We start from the raw sequence: 22,583 nt of genomic DNA, 5'->3' as shown, positions 1-22,583 counted from the left end.
GTGAGGATGTAGCTAGCTCACTGGGTGGAATGCTCACTGGCTAGCATGCATGAAGCCCTGGGCTCCATCCCCAGCCCTGCAGGAACCAGGGGTGGTGACTCTGATCTATAATCCCAGCACTCAGAAGGTAGAGGAGGGAGAATCAGAAGTTCATGTTCATCCTTGACTATAAAAGCAAGAACGAGGCTAGCCTGAGATACATGAGAGCCCACCACAAGAAAGACAGACAAACAATACATATAATGAGCAATTTTTTTAAAAGATTGAGAACTAGAAAAGAGCTTGACACATTGAGAGAACTGCAGCCAAGGGGATGCTTCCTAACTGTAAGCCAGTTAACTCTGACCAGCCAGCTGAAACCATATGCCACACCTGGAGAAAACACCACTCATCTAAGGAAGAGGATTCAGGACTAGGGAGATGGCTCAGTAGGTTTAGTATAAGCACGAGGACCCAAGTTCAGTCCCCAGTACCCATGTAAGAAAAGCTGTGGTGGCACAAGCTTGTAACTCTGCTGCCAAGTGGGGATGGGCAGCTGCCTGGGGCTCACTGGCCTAGAACAGATCATCTCAAAGACAGACAAGCAACATGTGCAGCTCACAAGGTCTCTGGCCTCCATGTGCATCTGCATCCATGTGAACGTGTGGGCACACGTGTACACACATGCATACACATAAACACACACACACACACACACACACACAAAGGCAGTGTACAAAAGATCTGCCCTGGGAGCAGAGGGCAAGCCTACTCAATTTAAAAACCAAAGGGAATACAGTGAAGGGAACACATTTGCATGTTATAAAAACGAGTCTTATGTTGAAATTGAACTAAGAGCAGGAATTAAAAGACTATTTTTGATGTACAGTGGATTTCTCTAGAGAGAAAGGAACACCCCTGTGATGCTACACCTGGCAGTGTCTAGCTGTGCATGATGAGTACCCAACAAGTCCGTAAGCACCACTGGATTCTGCATCTCTATGGGTCTCCCTCTGTTCTCACCACTAGACATTGCCTAATCTATAGAAGAGTTAGGGGCTGCGCTGTGATTGGCATACCCCAGTCGTGTGTGTGTGTGTGTGTGTGTGTGTGTGTGATATCAGTTTGATTTTTTAAAACCAACCAATCAAAAGCATAACCTGCATTCAATCTTGCAATTAAAAAAAAAAAACCATATGTTTCTCCCAATCTAGTCTGGCGTTTTCTAGTCTGCTTTGATCTTCGTGTCTTCCATATCTGTCTTTCTCATCGATGGTTTCTGTTATTGTGAGTCACTCACTTCAAGCTCCTTACGCATTGATTCGTCCTCTGTTCCTATGACAGTGTAATTGGTCTGCTGGTGAAGGGTTGGACAGATGTCATTCTCAAGCACCCCTGTTTCATAGTTGCCATGGGTAGTACTGGCTAATAGTGCCAGCTCTTGTAAGCAGCCCTTCAAATGACTTCACCATTGTCTCCTCTTTGGGTGAAGGACACTTAACACATCATTTTTTTCCCCGTAGAATGGAAACAAGGAGACAGAGCAGATTGTTTACAATACAGCAAAGCGCTTTTCCCACCCGCATACCTACTTTCTGGTTCTAACAGTCTCGATTCTATGACACATTCTTGGGTGATTTCTCTCCTTTGACTGACTAATACCCATCAAACTAGGATGACTAAAATGAGATTTCCCACTGAGAAAGGAAGTCAGTCCTATGTCATCTTAGAGATAAGAGGATTTGACTGTCATCAGGCCTAACGTCCTGTAAAATAGAAGACTCTTCCTCCACGACTCTCACTGAAGGTCGCCCAGCTCAGTAGCTTGAACTGGGGTCACCTCTGATGACTGAGAACTGTCTAGCTTTTAAGTAAGGGAAGAGAAAGTCCTACCTTGGAGATCAAGAAGCAGCCTTAAGCTTATGACATTGGCCCTACATTGGTACTTTGCAACACTCAACCCACTGTCCCTGCAGTCCTGGCCCCTGTGGTGGCCAGCTGTGGAATGGTGGACAAGTCCTCAGGGTGTGGCTCTTCTCGGCTTCAGGTTCTGCCAAACATAGTTGCTAAAACCTTGATTATTCTTCCTTTAGCAAAGCCTGGCAGGATGATGTTCGGAGAGTATCAGCAGTGGTCAGCTTAACGTTGCAACTTTGCTTAAGGAAGGTCATGGGATCAGGAGCAGGACTCAATCCTTCATATTCCCATCCATCTTAGCGTTCTCGGAGTATTTACAATTTTTACCGGGACAGGTGTATTGTCAGGTTACGGAGATTTCCCTAGGAGCTTGGTAATTACACAAAAGCGGCCACACCTTAATGGGTTCAAAGCTGAACTTAGTCAATGCATACAAAGGACAGAGCAGTGTGTGCTACATGCTAGCCACCTTAATAAAGTCCTAAAATTTATTGATCACCTACACAGGGCCAGGGTCTGAGGACAGGCCAGTGGCAAGAATCAGCTCCTAGGAAACTTACAGCCCTAGTGGGAAGGCAGACTTAAACAAGAGATAGGGACAACTGATAGAAGCCTAGGGCTTGACAGCAGGGAGTCCTCATTGTAGAGCTGCACACAAGCCTCAGAGATGGCTCTCTCTAGGTCACAGGTAAACCGCTCAGCTCAGTCTCCTTGGATACAGACACACCCTTAATTAGCTCTTCTGGGGAAAAGATAGGGCTGAAGAGACAGGTTGGGGCACACACAGCTGGTTCAAGAGTCCGATGTCTGCTCTCTAAAGACAGGCCAGGACTGGGAGCTTCGTCCCTGAGGGTCGCAGTAACGCGCTGGGAGGGCGGAGCGCGCTCTTGGGGAAAGGAGGTGGGATCAGGGCAGCTGGGAGCCAGGTGGGCGGAGGCCGCGGGAGGGGACACCGGTGCTCCTTCTTCTGGGCCGTCTCTGCCTCCTCCTTCGCCTCTCTTCCTCCTCCTTTCAGGTCCTCCTCCTCCTCCTTGGAGCGGCTCCTCCTCCTGGCAGGCTGCCACCCAGTCAGCTGACGCCGCGCTCCAGTCTCGCCTCCCCGCCACTCTCCCCCAAAGTGGCTGCTGGGCGCCGGCGGCCGCCCACTTTCAGGCTTTGGGGAGACAGGGAAGCGATGTGCGCCTTCTGACGTCCGGTCTCACTGCATCGCCTTGTCAACTTTCACTCCCTCACTCTCTGTCCTGACCCTCCCCACATCCCTCCTCGAAGCCACTCAGGGCGCTTTGCAGGCTCTGGGGGCAGCAGGGTTGCTGTCTGTCTGGGATGGCTTCCAATTTTAATGACATTGTGAAGCAGGGGTACGTGAGGATCCGGAGCAGACGCCTAGGGGTACGTATTCATCCTTTCCGTGCTCCCTGCTCGCGACTTCAGGGTCTGTGTCTGCAGCCAGCATCCCCGCGCTGGGGACTTGCCTTGCACGGTGGCTCTTGCAGCCAACATCCCAGGCTACTGTGACTGCGGCGCTAGCGCCAGCGTCTGGGTATGTCATGGAGCTATCTTTATCTCTCGGATGGCTTGACTTTCTAACGGTGGCCACCAGAGCCAGTTGACTTGGAATAAATATTTCCCGGTAGCCATGGGTGCTGTGTCTGGAAAGTCCGGCATGGTGCTGAGCCTGCCGGACGTCCCCTACCAGCGTCTCACTCGTGCCAACTTAACTTTTCCAGGGGGTGGATGGAGGCCAGGACAGAGGGCAGATGCCCTGAGGGGGATCAAGGACAGTGACTCTCCTGTCTCAGGGACTCTGCTCCCTGGCTCAGGTGTTAGCAGAGGTGGAGAGAGCTGGCCTTGGACAGGGCCAACTCTCAGGTACCAGGTCCCTGTTCTTGAGCTTGGGCTGTGGGTTTCTGCATTTTAGAATTCACATTCTGAGTCCCATTGGAAGATCATTTCATGTGGAACATGGTGCAGGTGTAGAGATCCTGGAATAGGAGCAGGAGAGAAGGAAGGGAGGGAGGGAGGAAGGAAGGAAGGAAGGAAGGAAAAGAATCCCAGTGCCTCCCCTTTTAAGATTCCCCCTCTCTCTCTCTCTCTCTCTCTCTCTCTCTCTCTCTCTCTCTCTCTCTCTCTCTCTCTCTCTCTCTTTCTCTCTCTCTCTTCTCGTTGGGGGCACGTTAGGAGAAAACCATCCTGCCTATCTTTGAGTTTTAAGTGTGGTACCATCTTTAGGGAGGGGAGGATACTAGAATATATAAACGTGTGTGTGTGTGTGTTGCCACATTTCTTCTTGCCATGTGTCAAACACTGTGGTTGTTTTTGTTGGTTTTCATTTGCCAGAGGCTGGGTTTGAGGCAGGGATGGGAAATAAGTTTACTTAGCAATGACGGCTGGTGTTAGTGCAAGTATCAATGGCCCAGCTTGAGTGAGTGATCCATTGAATATCTTTCTCCACAGATATGTGAAGTTCACTACTGTTCTTTTATTTGGTCTCTGGACTTTAAAAACACGTGCCTTTAATTTAATTGAGAATAAAAGAAATTTCTCAGTAGCAAACGACGCTGGAGAGGATTGTCTGCTGGGGAGAAACATCCTGGATTGTTATAAAACTCTGGTTCCCTTGGCCTGTTTCTTTTTTTGCTTCCCCCACCCTTTGCTGGTTACTCTGTTTGAACAGTAAAGTTCTGTGTCCGTGACTGTTGTAAATGCAGCACTGAGGAGAATGGTAACAGAACTAACTGACCTTACTGGTTTGGCTACAGTCTTGTTGATTCTCTCTGGGGTTCCCAGCTGAGTGACTTCCACGTGAAGCAGAAGAAATCCCAAGAGTATCCTACTTTTTATGATCTGGTGGGTAGCCAAGTGTTACAGTTTTAAAGAGAGCCTTAGAAAGCCACATCCTGAGCTTGCATTTATTCCATCATGTCAATGGAAGGGATTGGGACTAGACATTCATCCCATGCTAGAGAGCATTCCAACAGGAAGAGGACATGCATTATTAATGCACAGGATATGAATTATTTATGAGGATCAGGGTTGACGCCAAATCCTGACAAGGGTGATTTATAGGAAAAACTGGTTAACATCACTTTCATGTCTTCTTCCTATATTACTCTAATTGACACAGTATAGTATTGTGGGCATGCCAACAAATTTTGGATGGATATTAGAGGCAAAAGGAGAGGAAACAGAGTCTAGTTTGCATTCGGTTTATATTTACAGTATTTTGGATAGTCCAGCTTCTCAAGATGGAGTCATTTGGGCTGTGTTTACTCAAATATACACTAGAATATTCGTTGCATTATGATTTCACTCACAGATAGAAAAGTCAGGAGATGTAAAACAGGCCTTATTTGTCAACCTTGGTTCGACCAGTAGGCCAGCCTGCTAAGATGATCTTTTGCTATAACTTACAAAGAAGGCTGGTGACATTGTTGTCAAAACTGGGTGCCAACTAAAGTTTTGGTAGAATGACCCTTGCAAAGGTGGGGGCTTCTTGTGGGAGGAAGTGACAATGAGGACCTGGTGTCCCAAGTCGGGCATGTTGATAGTCTTATGCCAGGCTTTCTCGAGCCTGGATTAGTACTCGACGTGTGTTTTCTAGGCACTGTGTGAGTCCCAGAGAGCTAGTCAGCAGGCAGAGAGTATATGTTGATACACCCAGGGACCATTCAGTGAAGGATGACCTTGCAATCAGTAAACTAATATGACAATGGCTTTAATAAAGGAATCCAGACAAGCGTCTGTGGAGGAGAGTCATGTCTGGGAGTGTTTATAATTAAACAAGTAAACTGCATTTCATGGTAAGCAGCTGTTGTGTCAAAGAATGTTCCCAGGTTTGGGGAAAGATATGATAACAAGATAGGAATGAATTCTGCTTGTTTGACTCATTAGGTCTGCGACCTTTGACCTTCCTTGGCTTCAGTTTTCCAATCTATACAGTGTATGCTATTTAGATTAGAGATGGTCTGGGGACCATGAAATAAGATAATAATGTGCACGTGCAGAGAAAGTGCATGGCATTGATTCTGATTGCAGTGCTATCTTTAATGTAATCAAAGACGAGTTAAGGCTGCCAGACGCATCTAAGGATCACTGATTTCCTTGCTTTTCTGTCCGATCGTGTCCAAAGGCATATTTTATCATTATTACTATTTACATTTAAATTTACTCTAATGAATACTGTAGTGTGGAGCTGTGGGCCGGCTTCCCGCCACCCTGCTTTCAGCCTCCTGACTAGCTTATGCCCCAAAATAACAACACACAAATTGTATTCTTTTAAATACTGCCTGGCCCATTATTTTCAGCCTCTTACTCACATCTTGATTAACCCATATCTAATAATCTGTGTAGCACCACGAAGTGGTGCCTTACCATTTAGTTTCTAGCATACGTCCATCTTGGGCTGGAGCTCCTCGCGTCTGGCTTCTCTCTGAGGAGAGGCATGGCAGTCTGTCTAACTTAGGAGAGGCGTAGTGTCTGACTGAGCCATCTACCTCACTTCCTTCTTCCTGTTCTGTCTACTCCACCCACCTAAGGGGCGGTCTATCAAATGAGCCAGGCAGTTTCTTTATTATCCAATGAAATCAACTCAAACAGAAGACTCTCCCACATCATTTCCCCTTTTTTCTGTTTAAACAATAAAAAGAAAGGCTTTAACTTTAACATAGTAAAATTACATATAACAAGTTATCAAGTAAGAATTACAGTTACAGTATTTATATCTACTTTATCTTTTATCATAACTAAGGAAAACTATAACTATCTATCTATTCTTCAACTCCATCAAAGACTCCAAAAGAACACAATATTACCTAGGTGAACAAGAAGTAAGCTATTTTCAAAACTCTAGAAATGACAGAGACATCTTGCTGCCTGGACAGTCACCCAAAGTTCTTTTGTATTGTAGGGGCATCTATCTTCAGCCTATAGGCCCACAGTATCCAACAGACTTTCCCATGAAGCAGGAAATTTCAAAGACAGTTCAGTCACTATCTGCTGTGTCCCACAGAATGACTACTCTTTCATGAATCAGGAACTACTACTACTCGAAGACTCTTTCATGAATCAGGAACCCAGAGAGATCATCTCACCTATAGGCAAGTTCAGCAGTCCTCTCTCTGAGGGTTCTCTGTGTTCAGTTTATGCAATAGTCCAGGCAAAAGCAGTTTCTTGCCCAAATGGCTATCAAACTCAATAAGGATCCTCTTCGATGCCCATCATCTTCTTGAAGTAGATTGGTGCTGCCAGGAGCAGACACGTCTCATTGTCATGAACAGTCCTAAGTTATTAAAACATCTAAAATGCGATATTCTGTAGTCTTTGAAAGATATGAAGAATGCCTATGTAACTTAAAATATCTCTATATAGCTAGAAAATCTAACTAACATAACTACAGGTTTTAATATTATTGATAACTATCCATTAACAACCTATATACATTACATTTTTAAATGAACTACACAATCACAATACATTAATCAGTATCAGAAATACACATACATATAACAAAATTTACTTTAAATTTAAATCACTAAAGCAAAATCCATATCAATGCAAATTATTCATCTCCATATCATATCCCCCTTTAAATGTAAAAGAACACTTATAAACAATATTTGGGAATATGGGCGCAGTTATTTCTCTCCAAACTGCTTCATGCTGAATGGGGGCGCTGTTAATCAGATCTTTCATGGTGTAACCTGTGTGCCAGGTTCATCTCAGTCATCAGTTGGGTAAAGTAATTTTCTGAAGGTGTTCACGGCAACCTTTCAGGAGGGCGTGGTCTATCATACCATATTGGGATAGAAGCAATCCACAGAGTCTCATTTTCTGTAAAAACAAAAGAAGAATCTCTTTTCCAAAGTATCATATCCTTAGATCCAAATTCTGAAGTCAAGGTATTTTCAAGATATCTTTCTTGGATTAGTTCAGCAGCATTTACAAACAAATATCTTTTAGCAGCTGTTTCTCCTTCCTCAGCATTCAAACAATTCAAAGAGAGCATAATAGTATACAGTATCAAGATTCTCTGTATATTTTCCATCTTTGTACGGCTTTATTTTAACCTCTATTTCGTTTATTTTTACTTTTATTTTTTGAGACAGGTTCTCTGTATATCTTTGTCCTGGAATAACTCTGTAGACCAGGCTGTCCTTGAACTCTCAGAAATCCGTCTGTCTCTGCCTCCCCAGTGCTGGGATTAAAGGTGTGTGCTACAACACCTTGAACTCACAGAGATCTGCCTCCCAGGCATTCGGATTAAAGGTGTGTCCTGCCACACCTTGAAGTCACAGAGGTCAATCTACCTCTGCCTCCCAAGTGTTGGGATTAAAGGTGTATACCACCACAACAAACTACTTCCTTTTTCTTTCTTTCTTTCTTTCTTTCTTTCTTTCTTTCTTTCTTTCTTTCTTTCTTTCTTTCTTTCTCTTTTTTTTAACTGTAAGAACTTTAACTTTTAGCCTGCATGTATTTTTAACTCACTGCAAACCATTTAGAGGTTTTCTTTGTCTTTGAATCTCTCTTTACTGTATATCTCTCTTTTTCTGACCACACGGGTCTTTAATTTATCAAGCAATATAAGTAGGATTAAAGACGTGGCTTTGACAGCTAGATCCAGCCCATTCCTTAGCTTTCCAGCCTCATGGCGGAGGTACCCGCAGAAGCCATGTTTATCGCCACAACTCTATGGCATTTCAAGGTCCCTGCCAGCAAGCAAGCTGCAACAGTGTCAAACAACAGTCAGGACGGCCTGCTTGAAAGAGTCAGAGTTTATCCTGGCAGTACAGACCAGAACGCCAGCATTTTTAAACAGCACAACTTTTTTCCTGCTATGGCTGAAAACAAACAAGCATGCAGTCAGCTTTTATCAACGCCATTTAAGTGTTTCGTAGCAGGACCTCTTAAAAGAGCTGCAGAATACATCAAAACATGAAAGTGTCCATATTTCTGGTACCATGTTGTGCTTTGATTTGTTTGTGGTTTAAATGTTTAAATCAGGGTAAATATCTTCATTCTCATTCAGTGAAAATTCTTTTGTGGTGGAATTTATTTAGCTATAACTATTTCTTTCATTTGGATAATGTTCTTACAAAATATATGCAAATAAATATGTATGTAATATGGTTTATAATGTAAATAAGACAGGAAGCTATAACTAGGCAATTTGTCAATGTATAGGAAGCAAGTTCACTTCTATGAGTGGGTCATAGACGGGGCACCTTCAATGAAAGTCCTAAACTTGGTCCTAAGCAATCACAGTAGGTATTAACCTACTCTTTGCTTTGAACATCAGAAAGCCAAATGAAGTTCAGCTCATTTAATTGAGAGCTTTCTGTGTCTTCATGTCTGTCCCTAGAGTCATCTGCACTGGTTGCTCCAGGTCTCAGGCTGTGCCCTGGGTGCAATATTTGTTCAGGAATGTGGATGTTTCTATTTGGGGAGTTGAGGAGGAGGAGGGGAACAGCTATCTATAATTACCTAATTCTCAAAAGAATCTCGAGATTTCTTAGATGAGTGGAACAGGCGGTGTCTGCGTCATTAACCCGCTAAGTGTGTTATTTAGATGGATTACATTCAGATCTTCATTTGGTTTGTTTCCTTGCAATGGAGAGAGTTTTCTATCCATAATTATCCTGGCTGATCCACAGTGCAATTCTCAGAGCTTAAATTTAGACCTATTTTCCTTATGGACACGCAGTTCCTCAACGACTTAGTGTTTAAATAACCTTTCTTTTCCAATATCTAACAACTTATCGGCACAGACCAGTTAAGCTCCACTCTGGCCAGTTCTCTGTCTGCTCGCCTCTCCAATGGACGGCCCAGGAGGCCATAAGCTTACTGCACGTACAACCTTGATTGGCTTACACGTACTTGCTTCCGCTGACGTTATCTTCATCTTAGCCACTAGGCAGTGTTTTGTGGCTGCTCTGGCAAAATCAATCCTAAGCCAAAATCCAAGGAAATTGGGCACCATATCTCTTTTTTCCTTGTCTTGCACCACTACAGCCAGCCCATCAAGAGACCTTGTGGGCTCAGTCTTTGAGATCTATCTAGACTCTGTCTCCTAGAATCTAATTGTCTATAGATACCACTCTGGTCGAAGCTCCATTCTTTCCTCCTCTTTGTAGCATTGTAGTAGTTGCCTGCAGCATCCCCAGTCTTTATCTTCGTTCCATTCTTGCTCAACACTGTGTTCCCTGCAGCTGAGTCCTCCACTGACCACCTTGTGTTTGTTCCTGCTCCTCCCTGCCCCTCATGCTGCTTCCCAGGTGTTTCCTAGTTCCCCCTCTCCTGTGCTCCCCTCTCACCTTCTCAGTGAGACCTTTCCAAGTATTCTTGTTTTTCCCTCACTGCATCTGTATCTGTAGACTTTTTTCTTTCAAGTCTTACTACCTTGCACATTTTAGCCTGTATATTACTTATTACTTGTGTACCCTCCCCCCACCTCCAGGGCATAGGATTTCTCTCTCTGCTCACTATAGCAGACACTCAATGAAGACTTTTAGAGAACGGATTGAAGAAGGTTCCTGTGGCTGTTGCCTCTGATATAAGGGTGCATTAAAAATCCCAGCAGGATGACTAGGACTTGGTGTGAGCTTTAAAATATTTACCAGCCTGATTATTCTGTAAGAACAGAGACTCTCGATATCTACCTAATACGTGATCATCATGAGGGGCTCAACACTTAGCACAGAGAAAACCCAATTAATATTTATTACCAGACTGTGTTCAGTCCTACAATTACTGCTGGGAGAGATGGCAGCACTTGGGTCGTTATTATTTTCCTAGCCTTTACCGCACTAAGTCTTCTCTTCAAAGCTATTGTTTAGGTAAAAGAACCCATTTAACGTTCAAGGGATAGTTTATGTACACGCACAAATACCACTGGCCGCTGATGCTAGGGACAGAAGGAACATTTGCCTTTATACAATTTTCCACATTATTTGCATAAATGTCCATAATGCCTCCAAAGGAAATGCACTTCTCCTTAAAATGCCAGTTTGAATGAACCTGCGGGGCCAGGAGATTTTCCTCTTAATTTAGGTGTCTTGAAAAGCAGACAGGGAATGGGCAGATTTGGGGGAAACATATTTTTTTCACCCCTTCATTTCCCTGTTTCACTTGGCCCACTATCCCACAAAGCATATCATATTTCATTTAAGAGTTTTAGATTTTTGACTCACTTGTTACAGTGCCCAGATATATTTGATGACCTCTTGCCACTGGGACCAAATCACAGAAGCAGCTCAGGGGACGGATGATTTATTTTGGCTCCTGGCTCAGAGGCTGCAGTCTGCAGTGGCAAGGGAGGCATGGTAGTGGGGGTATAGCAGCCTGTAGTAGCAGGAACACAAAAGAGGCAGCTTCAGGAAGCAAGGCACTCAGTCAGGAAGTGGAGCTGGACCTTCAGAGGCCACCCTGAGTGGCCTAATGCCAGTTGGCCGCATAGCCCCAAATGTTTTACAACCTCCTGAAGCAATGCTCCAACATGGGGCACGTGTCCTTACAGATGAGCTAGTGGAGGTGTTTCACATTTAAACTATAATACTTGAAAACTAAGGGTCATCACATGAAGATCCGATAAATAGATTAGGGTCACCTGATGACTTTCTGATACGTACTGAGGCACCTTCCCGGGCAAATACAATATCCAGTAAGATCTGTAAAATAGTTGGCTCTCTATAGGACAGAGGGGCTTTTGGGTGAAGTTTGCCAACGTGAAATGAAAGTTCAGGTAGACCCTCTGCATGCAGTGTGGGGAAAATCCTTCAGTGTTCTGGCTCCATCCAACTCCATTTACTGACACAATTTCCACATAAGGATAGCTTTCCAGCTGCCATCTCAGTCCTCATGAAAGATATGATTAATTGCGCATGTACTTGGCTTTTAATTTTCATCACCCAGATAGATTTAGCAATGAATGACCGATTTAATGGCTTTGTATGGAGACATAAACCAAGTTACTGATACAATGATATCCAGACATCTGCCAGCATGTTTTTAAAATTATATCCATTAGGTGACGAACAATATTTATTTTTAGGCGACCTTGCCATTTTCGACGAGGAGTAATTTGCCTTCGGTGCTTTAAGAATTTGTTTCCCAGGGGAGAGGCATCTGTGCTCATTATTATCTGTCAAATGTCCACGGAGTGCTCACCAGTGTTGTGTCTCCCTGAGAACCACTTCAAACTGCACAGCTCGGTCATCGTCCTCTGCAAACTGACGGTCTGACTTAAAAGCTTGTGCCGTCAACTGGTCGTTTATACATTCACAGTGTTCAAAGGTCAACCGCTGTGAATGATCAGTCAGCTATGGGTGGCAATGATAGCCAAAGATAGCCCCCATCCTCAAGGATAGGCAGAGATAGCCCCACTTTCCCACACATGGGGAATGCAGGAGGCTGTGCTGGAGTTTCCTCTTACTCTACAATTTTGGCTCCAGTTGGATGGAGCTCAAACCTTTGGGGAGCCTGAGCCAGGAGAAGATGAGGTTGCCGTTCTCCTCCGCCCCCATTCCTGTGGGATTTAAAATGAAGTTGTGAATTTTGAAATGCCACGAGATGCGTGTGAGCGCAGGAATTAAAATAGCTCCTCTCTCTAGCATGCGGCCGGGTGGTGTTTGGGTAAAGATTTGGAAGCTGCTTTGTGGAGCATTTGTGGGCCCTCCTACTTTACTAGAGTTCTAAGCCTCTGAGTTGGTGTGTGTTGTGCTCTGATGGAGTTCTGAGCCAGCCTGAGGGGACAAGATTTGGCAAACTTCTTTGCGGTGAAGGGCCACACCTGTGAACCTTCCTGCCCTAGGCCGACCCCAGACCCTGTCCAAAAAAAATCATGATCTCATCTGTTTTCAGTGGAGACTTTTATTTTTAGATAATTGTAGACTCACATGAAGCTGTAAAGAATCAAGGTGGAGGGCCGGGGAATTGACACAATGGTTAAAGAGCCTTGCTTGTGAGAGTGAGGGCCTGAATCCAAATCCCCAGAACCTACACTACCTGAAATCCCGGCATGGTGAGATGGGAGGTGGAGGCCGAGTGGGCCTGGTGATGTCATGAGGTTCCAGCCAATGGCAGAGTTCTTCAAGGTTGCCCCTCACTTCCCCATGGTCTCAAACTCTTGACACCACCAACCCAGCTCTAATTCTGTCATTTTCAGAAGAAAACCTTAGGGATCCTTTGGGGAAGGGCCTGGTTTGACTCATGGTCCATTGTCTGGGGAGTCATTCAGTTTTCTCAGGATGCTGCCGGATTCTAGGTGGCACTCTATGGTATTGATGGGTCGGAGGTCCTTTGGACCTTTCACTTGTTGAAGGACCTCTGGGCTCTGTCCAGATTGGGTGGATAGAGAGGACTGACGAGACTTTTATGTGCAGGACATTGTATGAATGTAAGTTTTCATAACCGCATTGAGATACTCAGGAGTACCAGTGCCAGGTTGGGTGGTAGTTGTAGATTTGGTTGCTTGAAACTTTATTAGGCAGGGTTCCTTGGAACAGAATAAAATAGAATTATGTATATGTGTTTATCCATATACATGTTTATATATAACATAATATAAATGTGTGTGTGCCCGTGTGTGTGCACATGTTTAAGACCATTGCGTGTCTCCTAGCAATTCTTACTCCTCTTGATTTGACAAGCATCAAGTACTCTTGCTGCTTTTGCATTCATACCAGTGGTGTGTGAGTGACCCACGTCTCTGCATCCCCTCCAGGAGCTGATGGTGCCTTTAGTTTACTCTGGCCATCCTTGTGGGTGTGTAGAGATGCTGCCTATAATTTTTGCGTGCATTTCTCTGAGCGGGAGTACTGTTGACTGCCTTGTTGTGTTCTTCTTTGCTGTTTGTGTACATTTGTAAGGAGAATGCTTGGGTTGTCTTTTCACCGTTAGGTTTGGAGAGTTCTTCGTGTAGTCTGCATGCAAATGTCTCCAGATTTGTGGCTAGTGGATAGATTCTCACAGTCTGTAATGTTCCCTTTCATCATCATAACCGTGTATTTCTTTTCTTAATTTTATTTTGTGTGTGTATGTGGGGGGGGGCGGCTGGGAGAGGGAGAGAGGGAGAAAGCATTAGGAGGTCAGAGGACAGCTTGGAAAGTTGTCTCCTTCCATCTCGCAGATCCAGGGCGGATCTCAGGTCATCACAGAAAGTGCCTCACACAATGAGTCACTTGGCCAGCCCATTAGCCCATAGCGTGGTCTTTCCTAGGACAAGTTTTACCTTTCAGCGAAGCAGAGGGCAAGGTTCCTGTTTGTGTGTGGATGTCCAATTGTTCTGGGGCCATCTCTGAAATTGCATCTCCTTCACTGGGTACTTACTCGGGCTCATCTTTGAGTCTTCTCTTCTATCCATTGTTGTCCTATAGACCTGCAAACATGCCATGGGATATCTATGTATGTCTGAGAGGTAGGCATATGGTACGGTATAGCTCTTTTTATCTTTCAGTATCAACTTTAAAGTAAGGTCCACAAGCAGAAGGCTTATTGGGAGCAGTGCATCGTCCTCCTGCATCTTCATCACCGAGCGCTCTTTTTTTTTTCCACTCGGATCAATTTGGCCAACTTACTGACACTGAAACCAATCACCTAATTTCTCTTCTTTTAAGCCTCTTCAGATACAAAAGTAAGCATAGTAATATACTTTTCAACAAAGAACGGTCTCTCTGTCTTACTCGAAGGCCTGACTCATAGTAGGCACTCAACTAATGCTCATTGGCTGTTATTTGCCTACTTACTTATTTATTGACTTATTTATATCATGTGAATGGGAGCTTTGCCTGTGTGGATATCTGTCTACCATGTGTGCAAAATAGCACAGAAATATTGGATTTTACTCCAAAATAGCTTTGACTTGTGTCCAACCCTAAATGATGGCTGATAACTCTTAGTTTATCATTTATTTTGAATTCATAAAGTTACCTTCTGTTACAAAAAAGGGGAGAAATGGATTCTGAGAAATAAAAAAAGAAAAGTACAAAAGTAAGAAGAGAGGAGAGGGGAGAGAAAGGGGGATGGACTTTGGTTTTTTTTCACAAGGAAGAATGGATGACTTTCACATGGAAGTTATGTTTATTTAAGTAGCTAATACTTTACATTACACATCCATGGTGAAGAAGTGTGTGATACAAATACAAGAAAAGGAGTCCCTATCCCCACCCCTCCCTTTCCCTACCCTTACCCCTGTAGATCTGCCTCACCTCCCAGGACAGCCAGACTCAGCAGATTCTTGCAAACTTGTACAGGACAACAAACATAAAATTGATGTGGGATTCCCCACTGTATGCTGTGAATACGATTGGTTAATTAATAAAGAAACTGCTCTGGACCTATAGCAGGGCAGAACTTAGGTAGGCAGGGGCAACTAAACTGAATGCTGGGAGAAAGGAGGCAACTAAACTGAATGCTGGGAGAAAGGAGGCGGGGTTAGAGAGAAGCCATGGAGCCACGGCCAGAGACAGACATGCTGAAACTTTGCTGGTAGGTCACGATCTCGTGGTGATGTACAGATTAATGGAGATGGGTTAAATTAAGATGTAAGAGTTAGTCAATAAGAAGCTAGAGCTAATGGGCCAAGCAGTGATTTAAATAATGCAGTTTCTGTGTGATTATTTCGGGTCTGAGCCGCTGAGCAGCTGGGAAACAAACAAGTGGAATTTGTTCATATTTTTTGCTCTACGAGTAGACTCTGTTCTTATGTCTGGTATATTATTTCCCCTTCTACTTACACTGGAGCACTTTTCAAAAGGTTATGGGTGTCAATATTAATTTATTTGGCTATAAATTGATTCTTCATTTCTTAATTTTGTGTGTGTGTCGTATGCACACACATGGGTGGGTGTGTGCTGTGGCATGCCTGTGACAGTCAGAGGACAACTTTGTGCTCTCAGTTATTTACTCCCACTTCATACGGGCTCTGGGATTTGAACTCAGTTCTTTAAGAGTGTGCTGCAAGCACTTTTACTCACTGAGCCATTTTGTCAGCCCCCTCTGCCCAATTTCTTTAATTAGTCCACTAATAATAGGCATCTTCAGCTACTTTCTCTTCCCCACCCCCCAGACCACAGAGGGTGGCGTGTTTGAACACGCAGATGAGATGAACAGCTAACAGAAAGCTGCTCTTACACAGTCAAGCACATTTATATAAATTGTATGATTAGAGCCTAAGTTCTCCCAGACTGTACTCTTTGTACCCATGACTGACTGTTAGTCCTTACTGTTGTAAAGCTATGGCTCATGGTATGTTTCTTCCATAGCGCACGCGCGCGCGCACACACACACACACACACACACACAATCACCCACTCACCCAATTGCTCAATCCATCAATCTCCTTTTTAAAAAGTACTTCAAAAAATTTCTGTGAAACTACCCATTTGAAGCTATAAATAGCCTCAGAGGCTCTCTATTGGCAACCATACTAACAGCACATATATAAAATATTTCCATCACTGTAGAGAGCTCTGTTGGACTACGCTGTCCTGCATCATTTCTGTATAGCATTGATGGATGGCCTAAATGATATGTTTTGATGATTTTTGCTTCACTAGGCTGTGAGCTCCACAGGGGCTCAGTGGGGTTCTCTCTAACTTCTTTATTCCCATGTAGTTATTCAGTAATACATGGTTATGAAATTTGCTCCTTAATGTCCAGCAGGCCTTTACAGAAGGACCAACCACTGCATGCTTTTACCCATGTTCTCCTCAGTATTTCCATCGGGAAAGACTGGTCTTTCACCATTATCACCTGGAAATAGTTAACCTTCCCCTGAGGCTGGCATCACACAGCCCACTGCCCAGCTGTGCAAGGGCGGACAGTGACTAGCCCTGACCTACGGGTGTGTACGACAGTGTGCCTCCTCCAGGACACACATCTTTCGCTCCCCACAACCCCAGTCAGGAGCAACTCTGTGAGTGTGCAAACTTATGGGTGGGGTACAGGATCTCTGGAGACTTCAGCAGAATGTTTGATAACTGACCTGTGCACCCCACTCCTTCCAAGGCACTACTTATTCTGAGAGTGCTCGACAGTGTGTGTCTTCGCACGTCAGCCTGCCTTCCAAGATCAATCCTCAGCAGGCTGCTGAGTAGCTGAAATGCTACCCATCTGACTCATGCTTCTGCAGAGGCATTGGGAGCACTCTCAGACTCCAGGACTGAGCTGCAGGCCTGTGGCTCCTCCCTGTATTTGACACAGGATTTTCACAACTGAAGTGATTCTGTCACTCTGGAGTCCCCTTGGCTGTTCAGTCCTTCTGTCGGAGGAACTCCGGGGAGAATGGGGCAGAGGAAGGGTGGAGTGTTTCGTCGGGGAGAGTGGAGCATTCTCAAGGAATGAGGCTGGACAATGGGCAGGTAGATTGTTTTACCAACTAGCATGTTAAGGATTTCTGTTCTTCTAAAGTCTCCAGATGGCTTTTCCTGAGGGGCATCTTCCTGTTCAGATGGTTGGTGGGCTCATTTGATTGACTTTTATGAGAGGGAGGCAATAGTATCTCCTGTTCTGACCAGAAAGCCTCCAGCCAGATCATAATCTCAGAAGATTTAGATAGTTATCTGTTAATGGCTTTCTAAGCCCTTCAGAGCCTCCCATCTCCGTGTGGCCCTTTCTTTTGCCTGGCCACAGTCTTGCAGTCAGGTTTTGTCTTCACATGCTACTGATCATAAAGAAGAATCCATCCCCATGGCCTCCGAACCTGCTACTAGTTAACTAGCCAGCAAGTAGTTCTGTAATTTTCATAAGATGGAAATAAAAAACACACCAGTCTCTTTACTAGCTTTGTCTTTATTAAAATGATTAATTATGCGTGTCATGACATGCTTGTGACATCGGAGGACAACCTCTGAGAGATGCTTCTCTCCTTCCACATGTGGATTCCAGGAATCACACTTGGGTCATCAGGTAACACCTTCCCACGGAGCCTTGCTGAGAGACTGAGGGCAAGAAGATGCTGTTGTCCCTGGATTTAATTCCATTTCCTCCTGGCAGGGCATTTGACTGTTAAATATGCCAGTCACTGAGATGAGAGAATTTGACTTGTTTCTCCTTTTCATAACTGTGGGTGCCTTGGGTGACTCTGACTTTCAGGCTTGAACTTTTGTACATCAGTAGGCAGCTGGATTTACAGAGGTATGCTGACCAGAATTATGTTTTGATATAGATTAAAGCCTTAGGTGGAAGTATCTCCTAGGCTACTGCGTGACCTTTTAGGGAGATTGGCTACTCTGTACATAGCTTAAAGGAGTTCTTCCAGTATACGGAAATACAGTTCTGAAGTCAAATGTATTTCATCAAGAGAGTCACTCACAGGATCAAGTGTGTGACAGGAGAACTGGATATCCTGTTGGCCTTTAATATTAAAGCTTAATTTTCAGATGAAGTTTTAATAATATAAAATAAAAAATTTTGGTCTATTGCTCCAATATTAACTCAACAAATGGGTCAGTTTCCTGTGCTCTAAGGTCATATGCTTCAGAGCCTCTATAATTTTGATTTTAGATAAGTGTCAGGCATACGAATTCAGAAATGATGGTTCTCTTTTTATCTGCCTCAAGGTTCAAGGTGAGAAATACACCAGCACATGATTCGAATGCTGGCAGAGGATATGGGAGCTATTTTTAAGGGCTCCCTACTCCTTTCACACACATGCCACAAAGATTTCACTGGGTTTCAGTGCCATGAGTTCAAGTTTTAAAGTCAAGGGGGAAGTACAGATCACTGGCAGAAACTGACACAGCTCAGAGAGATTCAGTGTGAATTCTCCAGAAGCTGGGGCCAGGACCTCCTGACTTCTGTAGAGCTCCACAGTGGTTCTCAGGAACATTATCACCCTCATCATCATCATCACCATCATCATCATCATCACCACCACCACCACCATCATCATCATCATCATCACCACCATCATCATCATCATCACCACCACCACCATCACCATCACCACCATCATCATCACCACCACCACCATCATCATCACCACCATCACCATCATCATCACCACCATCACCACCACTATCATCACCACCACCACCAACATCATCATCATCACCATCAATTTGTGTATGTGTTGTGCATGTGCATCCATGTATGTATGTGTGAGGGAGGCATGCTTGTATAGTGTGGGACATGTATATAAACCAGACATGAACATTATATGTCTTTATTGTTCTTCTTTATGTCTTAGAGACAGGATGTCTCACTAAACCTACAGTTCACCATTTTGGCCAGTGAGTCCTGGGATCTTCTTGAATTTACCTGGCAAACCCTGTAGCCAGAGGCACATGACACCATGCATGACTTTCTGCTGTAATATGGTGACATGTCCCCATGTTTGTGCAGAAAGCCGTTTACCCATAAAGCCGTCTCCTCAGCCCCAGGACCCATGTTTGTAAGTCATCCAGTCTGTCACACTGGCCTCAGGTCACAGACCTCTGTGACGTGGCAGACAGCTCTTTGGTTGTGTTTTGTACATGTTTCTTGGCTTCTCTTAGAGAGGTGAAATGTTGGGGTGTTCTGACAACTGAACCAAAGGCTCAATGTGGAGCATTTCATAGCCTATAGTGATTTCCAGAAGCAGATTTTCCATCTCAGTGTACGTCCTCACTGACTATTCCCCTGTGTTCCTGAGCGTGTACCACCAGGAACCCATTGCGCCTTGAGTAAATGATGAGGGGGGAAATCCACACCAAAGACTTCATGTCCGCCCCAGGCTAAGATCGTTGTCGATTTAAGATCTCGAATTTAAACAGGCTGTGCCTTTGAAAAACATGCAAGTACTTCAGATTGTGAATCTCTGTTTCCCTCTTCTTATAAGATACTCATAGAGGTAGATGTTGGAGCGCGACGCTGCTTTAGTCTGTTAGTGCAGATGGAGCAGCACTAGGACCCGGGTGGTGCACCCAAAGGGAAGTCACTTCTCGCAGTTCTGGGCTGAAGGTGTTGATGTCTGGTTCAGGCTCGGCTTCTAGGATGCCGCCTGGATGCTGCATCTCAGAGGGAAGGAACGCTGTGTTCACCTATGGCGGAAGGTAGAGGGGCACAAAAGTGACAAAAGCTGTCTTGGCTTCCTTTTGGTTTTCCGGTGTGTGTGTGTGTGTGTGTGTGTGTGTGTGTAGTTGCTCACTGGGTCCTGAAGAGGACATCAGAGTCCATGGTGCTGGAGTTATAGGCAGCTGTGGACTGCCTGACATGGGTACTGGGAACTGAACTCCGTTCCTCTGCATATGCAGCCCGTGCTCTTAAGCCCTGAGTCCTCTCTTACTTGTTTCATTATCAACGCATTTGCTTCCCCAGTTTGCACTCCCTTTTTTGTAGTGTCTTATAAATAAATATTATGACCATGGGCTGAGACATAATAATTATTAGTAAACCTGCGTTTTCAAAATTACATAAGAAAAAAATCTGCGTTTTTTTTTTAAATTTTGGTGTGTGTGTGTGTGTGTGTGTGTGTGTGTGTGTGTGTGATATGGGTATATAGTCATATCTTGGGTTGTTCTTAAAGTCTGCCTCCAAAAGTGTCACTGGACGGGGCATGCTCATCCACATGTAAATTCTTCCATTTGTCACAGCCTTCGGATGTTTTCCTTAGCAGGAAAGGTGACGAGGCACCATAGTGTAGTTACTCAGCCTAAAACATTTTCCTATCTTGATGACTGAGACAAACTGTATCATTTTATATTTAGTGGCCTTGTTAATGTTGTTTTAATTAAGAGCACTGGTAGCTTGGGGTTTCAGTGACATCTCTGTCAATGTCATAAATTGGCACAGTGAACCGTTTCTCTACATAGTGTGTTCATCAAGAGAGCAATGGCAGGTCCAGATTACATGGAGAGGAAAGCTAGGATTTGGATTCATGTGCTTACATAGGCACATGTCACAGCCCAAGAGTATGCATGCATTGTCCATGCTAAGAATTATATAAACCTATGACACTAATGAAACATTATTATTTTAGTACATCCTCTTTCTCCTAAATGTTAGAGGTCTATTACAATCGCGAGTAGCACATATGTAGAATATCACCAACAGCAGTATCTGCTAGAAAGCGTACAGCCCATCTTCCATAGCTTTGGGGTCTTCATCCATGGAATCAACCATGAACCCAAGAGACTGATGTGATATTGCACCTGTGCTGGAAGAGTGCAGATGTTTCTCATGTTGTTATTTACTAAACAGCCCGGGATAACAACTATTTACACAGCGTTTGCATTTTGCTAGATGCTGTGCATCATCAGGGGTGATCTGAGGTACGGGGTGGGGGGGAGTTGTGCACAGGTTGGATACAAGTTCTGCATCATCATTTTCTCAGGGTATGAGCATCCACAAATCTTGGTATTTGTGTGGTATCTTAGGATATATCTGTTGTGGATACTGAGGAATAGCTGTGCTGTGTTTTATCATTTCCAAAGATGCTCACATGATCTTTCAGATTGTGTTTATGATGTCTATGTTGGCTTGATAATTAAGACATTTAAACTGTCCATCATGAGAAAGAACATCGAGACTGTTCAACATAGACCATGCTTTGTACTGTTGACTTGGGGTGGTGTGATTAGTGGCTAGAGAGTTTGGGTGTCTTCTATCCTTGGGACATACTATGTTAACTTGCCTTGGGGTCATAGCCATCTAAATCCCTGCCCATGCTGTCTGAAGGGATAAATATTAAAGCTTCAGATGAGAGTTCTGGGGGTTGAGGAGACAGCTCACTTACTAGCATGCTTACAGAATGAGCATGAGAGCCAGAGTTTGGATCTTGAGAACCCATATGAATGCTGTGTCTGGAGGCCAGCTTGTAAATCCAGTCTCAGAAAGGGGAGACTGCGGAGCCCCAGAGCAATCTGGCTAATGAGACTAGCTGTATCACCAAGCCCTTGGTTGGGTTGTTTGGTGGAATATTCTGCCTCAGTGGATAAGGTGAAGGATTGATCACGGTTGACTCTTGATTATTAATCTTGAGCTCCCACACATACAAGCTCACACGTGCTTGTGTGCACATACACAAATTAGTGCCCCCCATACACACACACACACACACACACACACACACACACACACACACACACAAAAATAGGAAAGGAAGGATAAAGAAAAGTATGGAATACAGGAGGGTATCAGAAGAAATCCATACAATCTGAAAGTCATGGCTGAAGGGAGGAAGCCTCTCCTGCAAACTGGGTCCGGTGAGGTGGGCAGATGAGCAGGACGTCTTTCTTCCCACAGCATGACTGACAGCTGCCTGCTTTTCAAATCCATTCTCTGCCACCCAAGAGAAAGGCCACAAAATTAAGAGAAAAATCTTCCAGACAAGTGAGTTCTCCAAAATCGAAATTCACTTCAGGGAGATGTGTGTGTCTCCTTTGGAGACATCATTGATGCTTATGTGAGATTCTGCAGAGCCTATAAAGGCAAACACTGTCGTCATCCCTCAGTGGCCAGCAATATCAATGCTCTTACATAAATGCCTTCCTGGCTGCAAGTGTGTTTTCTCAGCCTCATGGTGAAGCCGGCATTTGCTGTGTCTGCATTCCTGGCCACGTAATAGCACCAAGCCATCCTTATAATCCTCTCGTGTGTTTTAGACTTTAGCGTGAACTACACACGTGCATGCAAATACAGTGTTTTGTGACATCTGTGACTTAGAACCTCTGTAAATTCTTTCATTCATTTAGGAATTTCATTATAGCCAGAAG

At 44.3% G+C, this 22,583-nt stretch overlaps 1 protein-coding gene across 3 annotated transcripts in view; it reads left to right on the top strand.

The window, feature by feature from the left end:
- The first annotated feature begins 3,219 nt into the window (after positions 1–3,219).
- Dok5 (docking protein 5) overlaps positions 3,220–22,583 on the top strand; it is a 143,187-nt gene continuing 123,823 nt past the window's right edge. For all 3 annotated transcript variants that reach the window (XM_042055102.1, XM_038331258.1, XM_038331257.1), the window contains exon 1: positions 3,220–3,285. In XM_042055102.1, coding sequence (XP_041911036.1) covers positions 3,220–3,285 — 66 coding nt within the window. The remainder of the gene's footprint in view (positions 3,286–22,583) is intronic.

This window comes from Arvicola amphibius, chromosome 5 (assembly GCF_903992535.2).
Source record: "Arvicola amphibius chromosome 5, mArvAmp1.2, whole genome shotgun sequence".
Classification (NCBI taxonomy): domain Eukaryota; kingdom Metazoa; phylum Chordata; class Mammalia; order Rodentia; family Cricetidae; genus Arvicola; species Arvicola amphibius.
The sequence above is the reverse complement of the archived record's forward strand: the minus strand, read 5'-3'. Positions and strand labels throughout refer to the sequence as shown.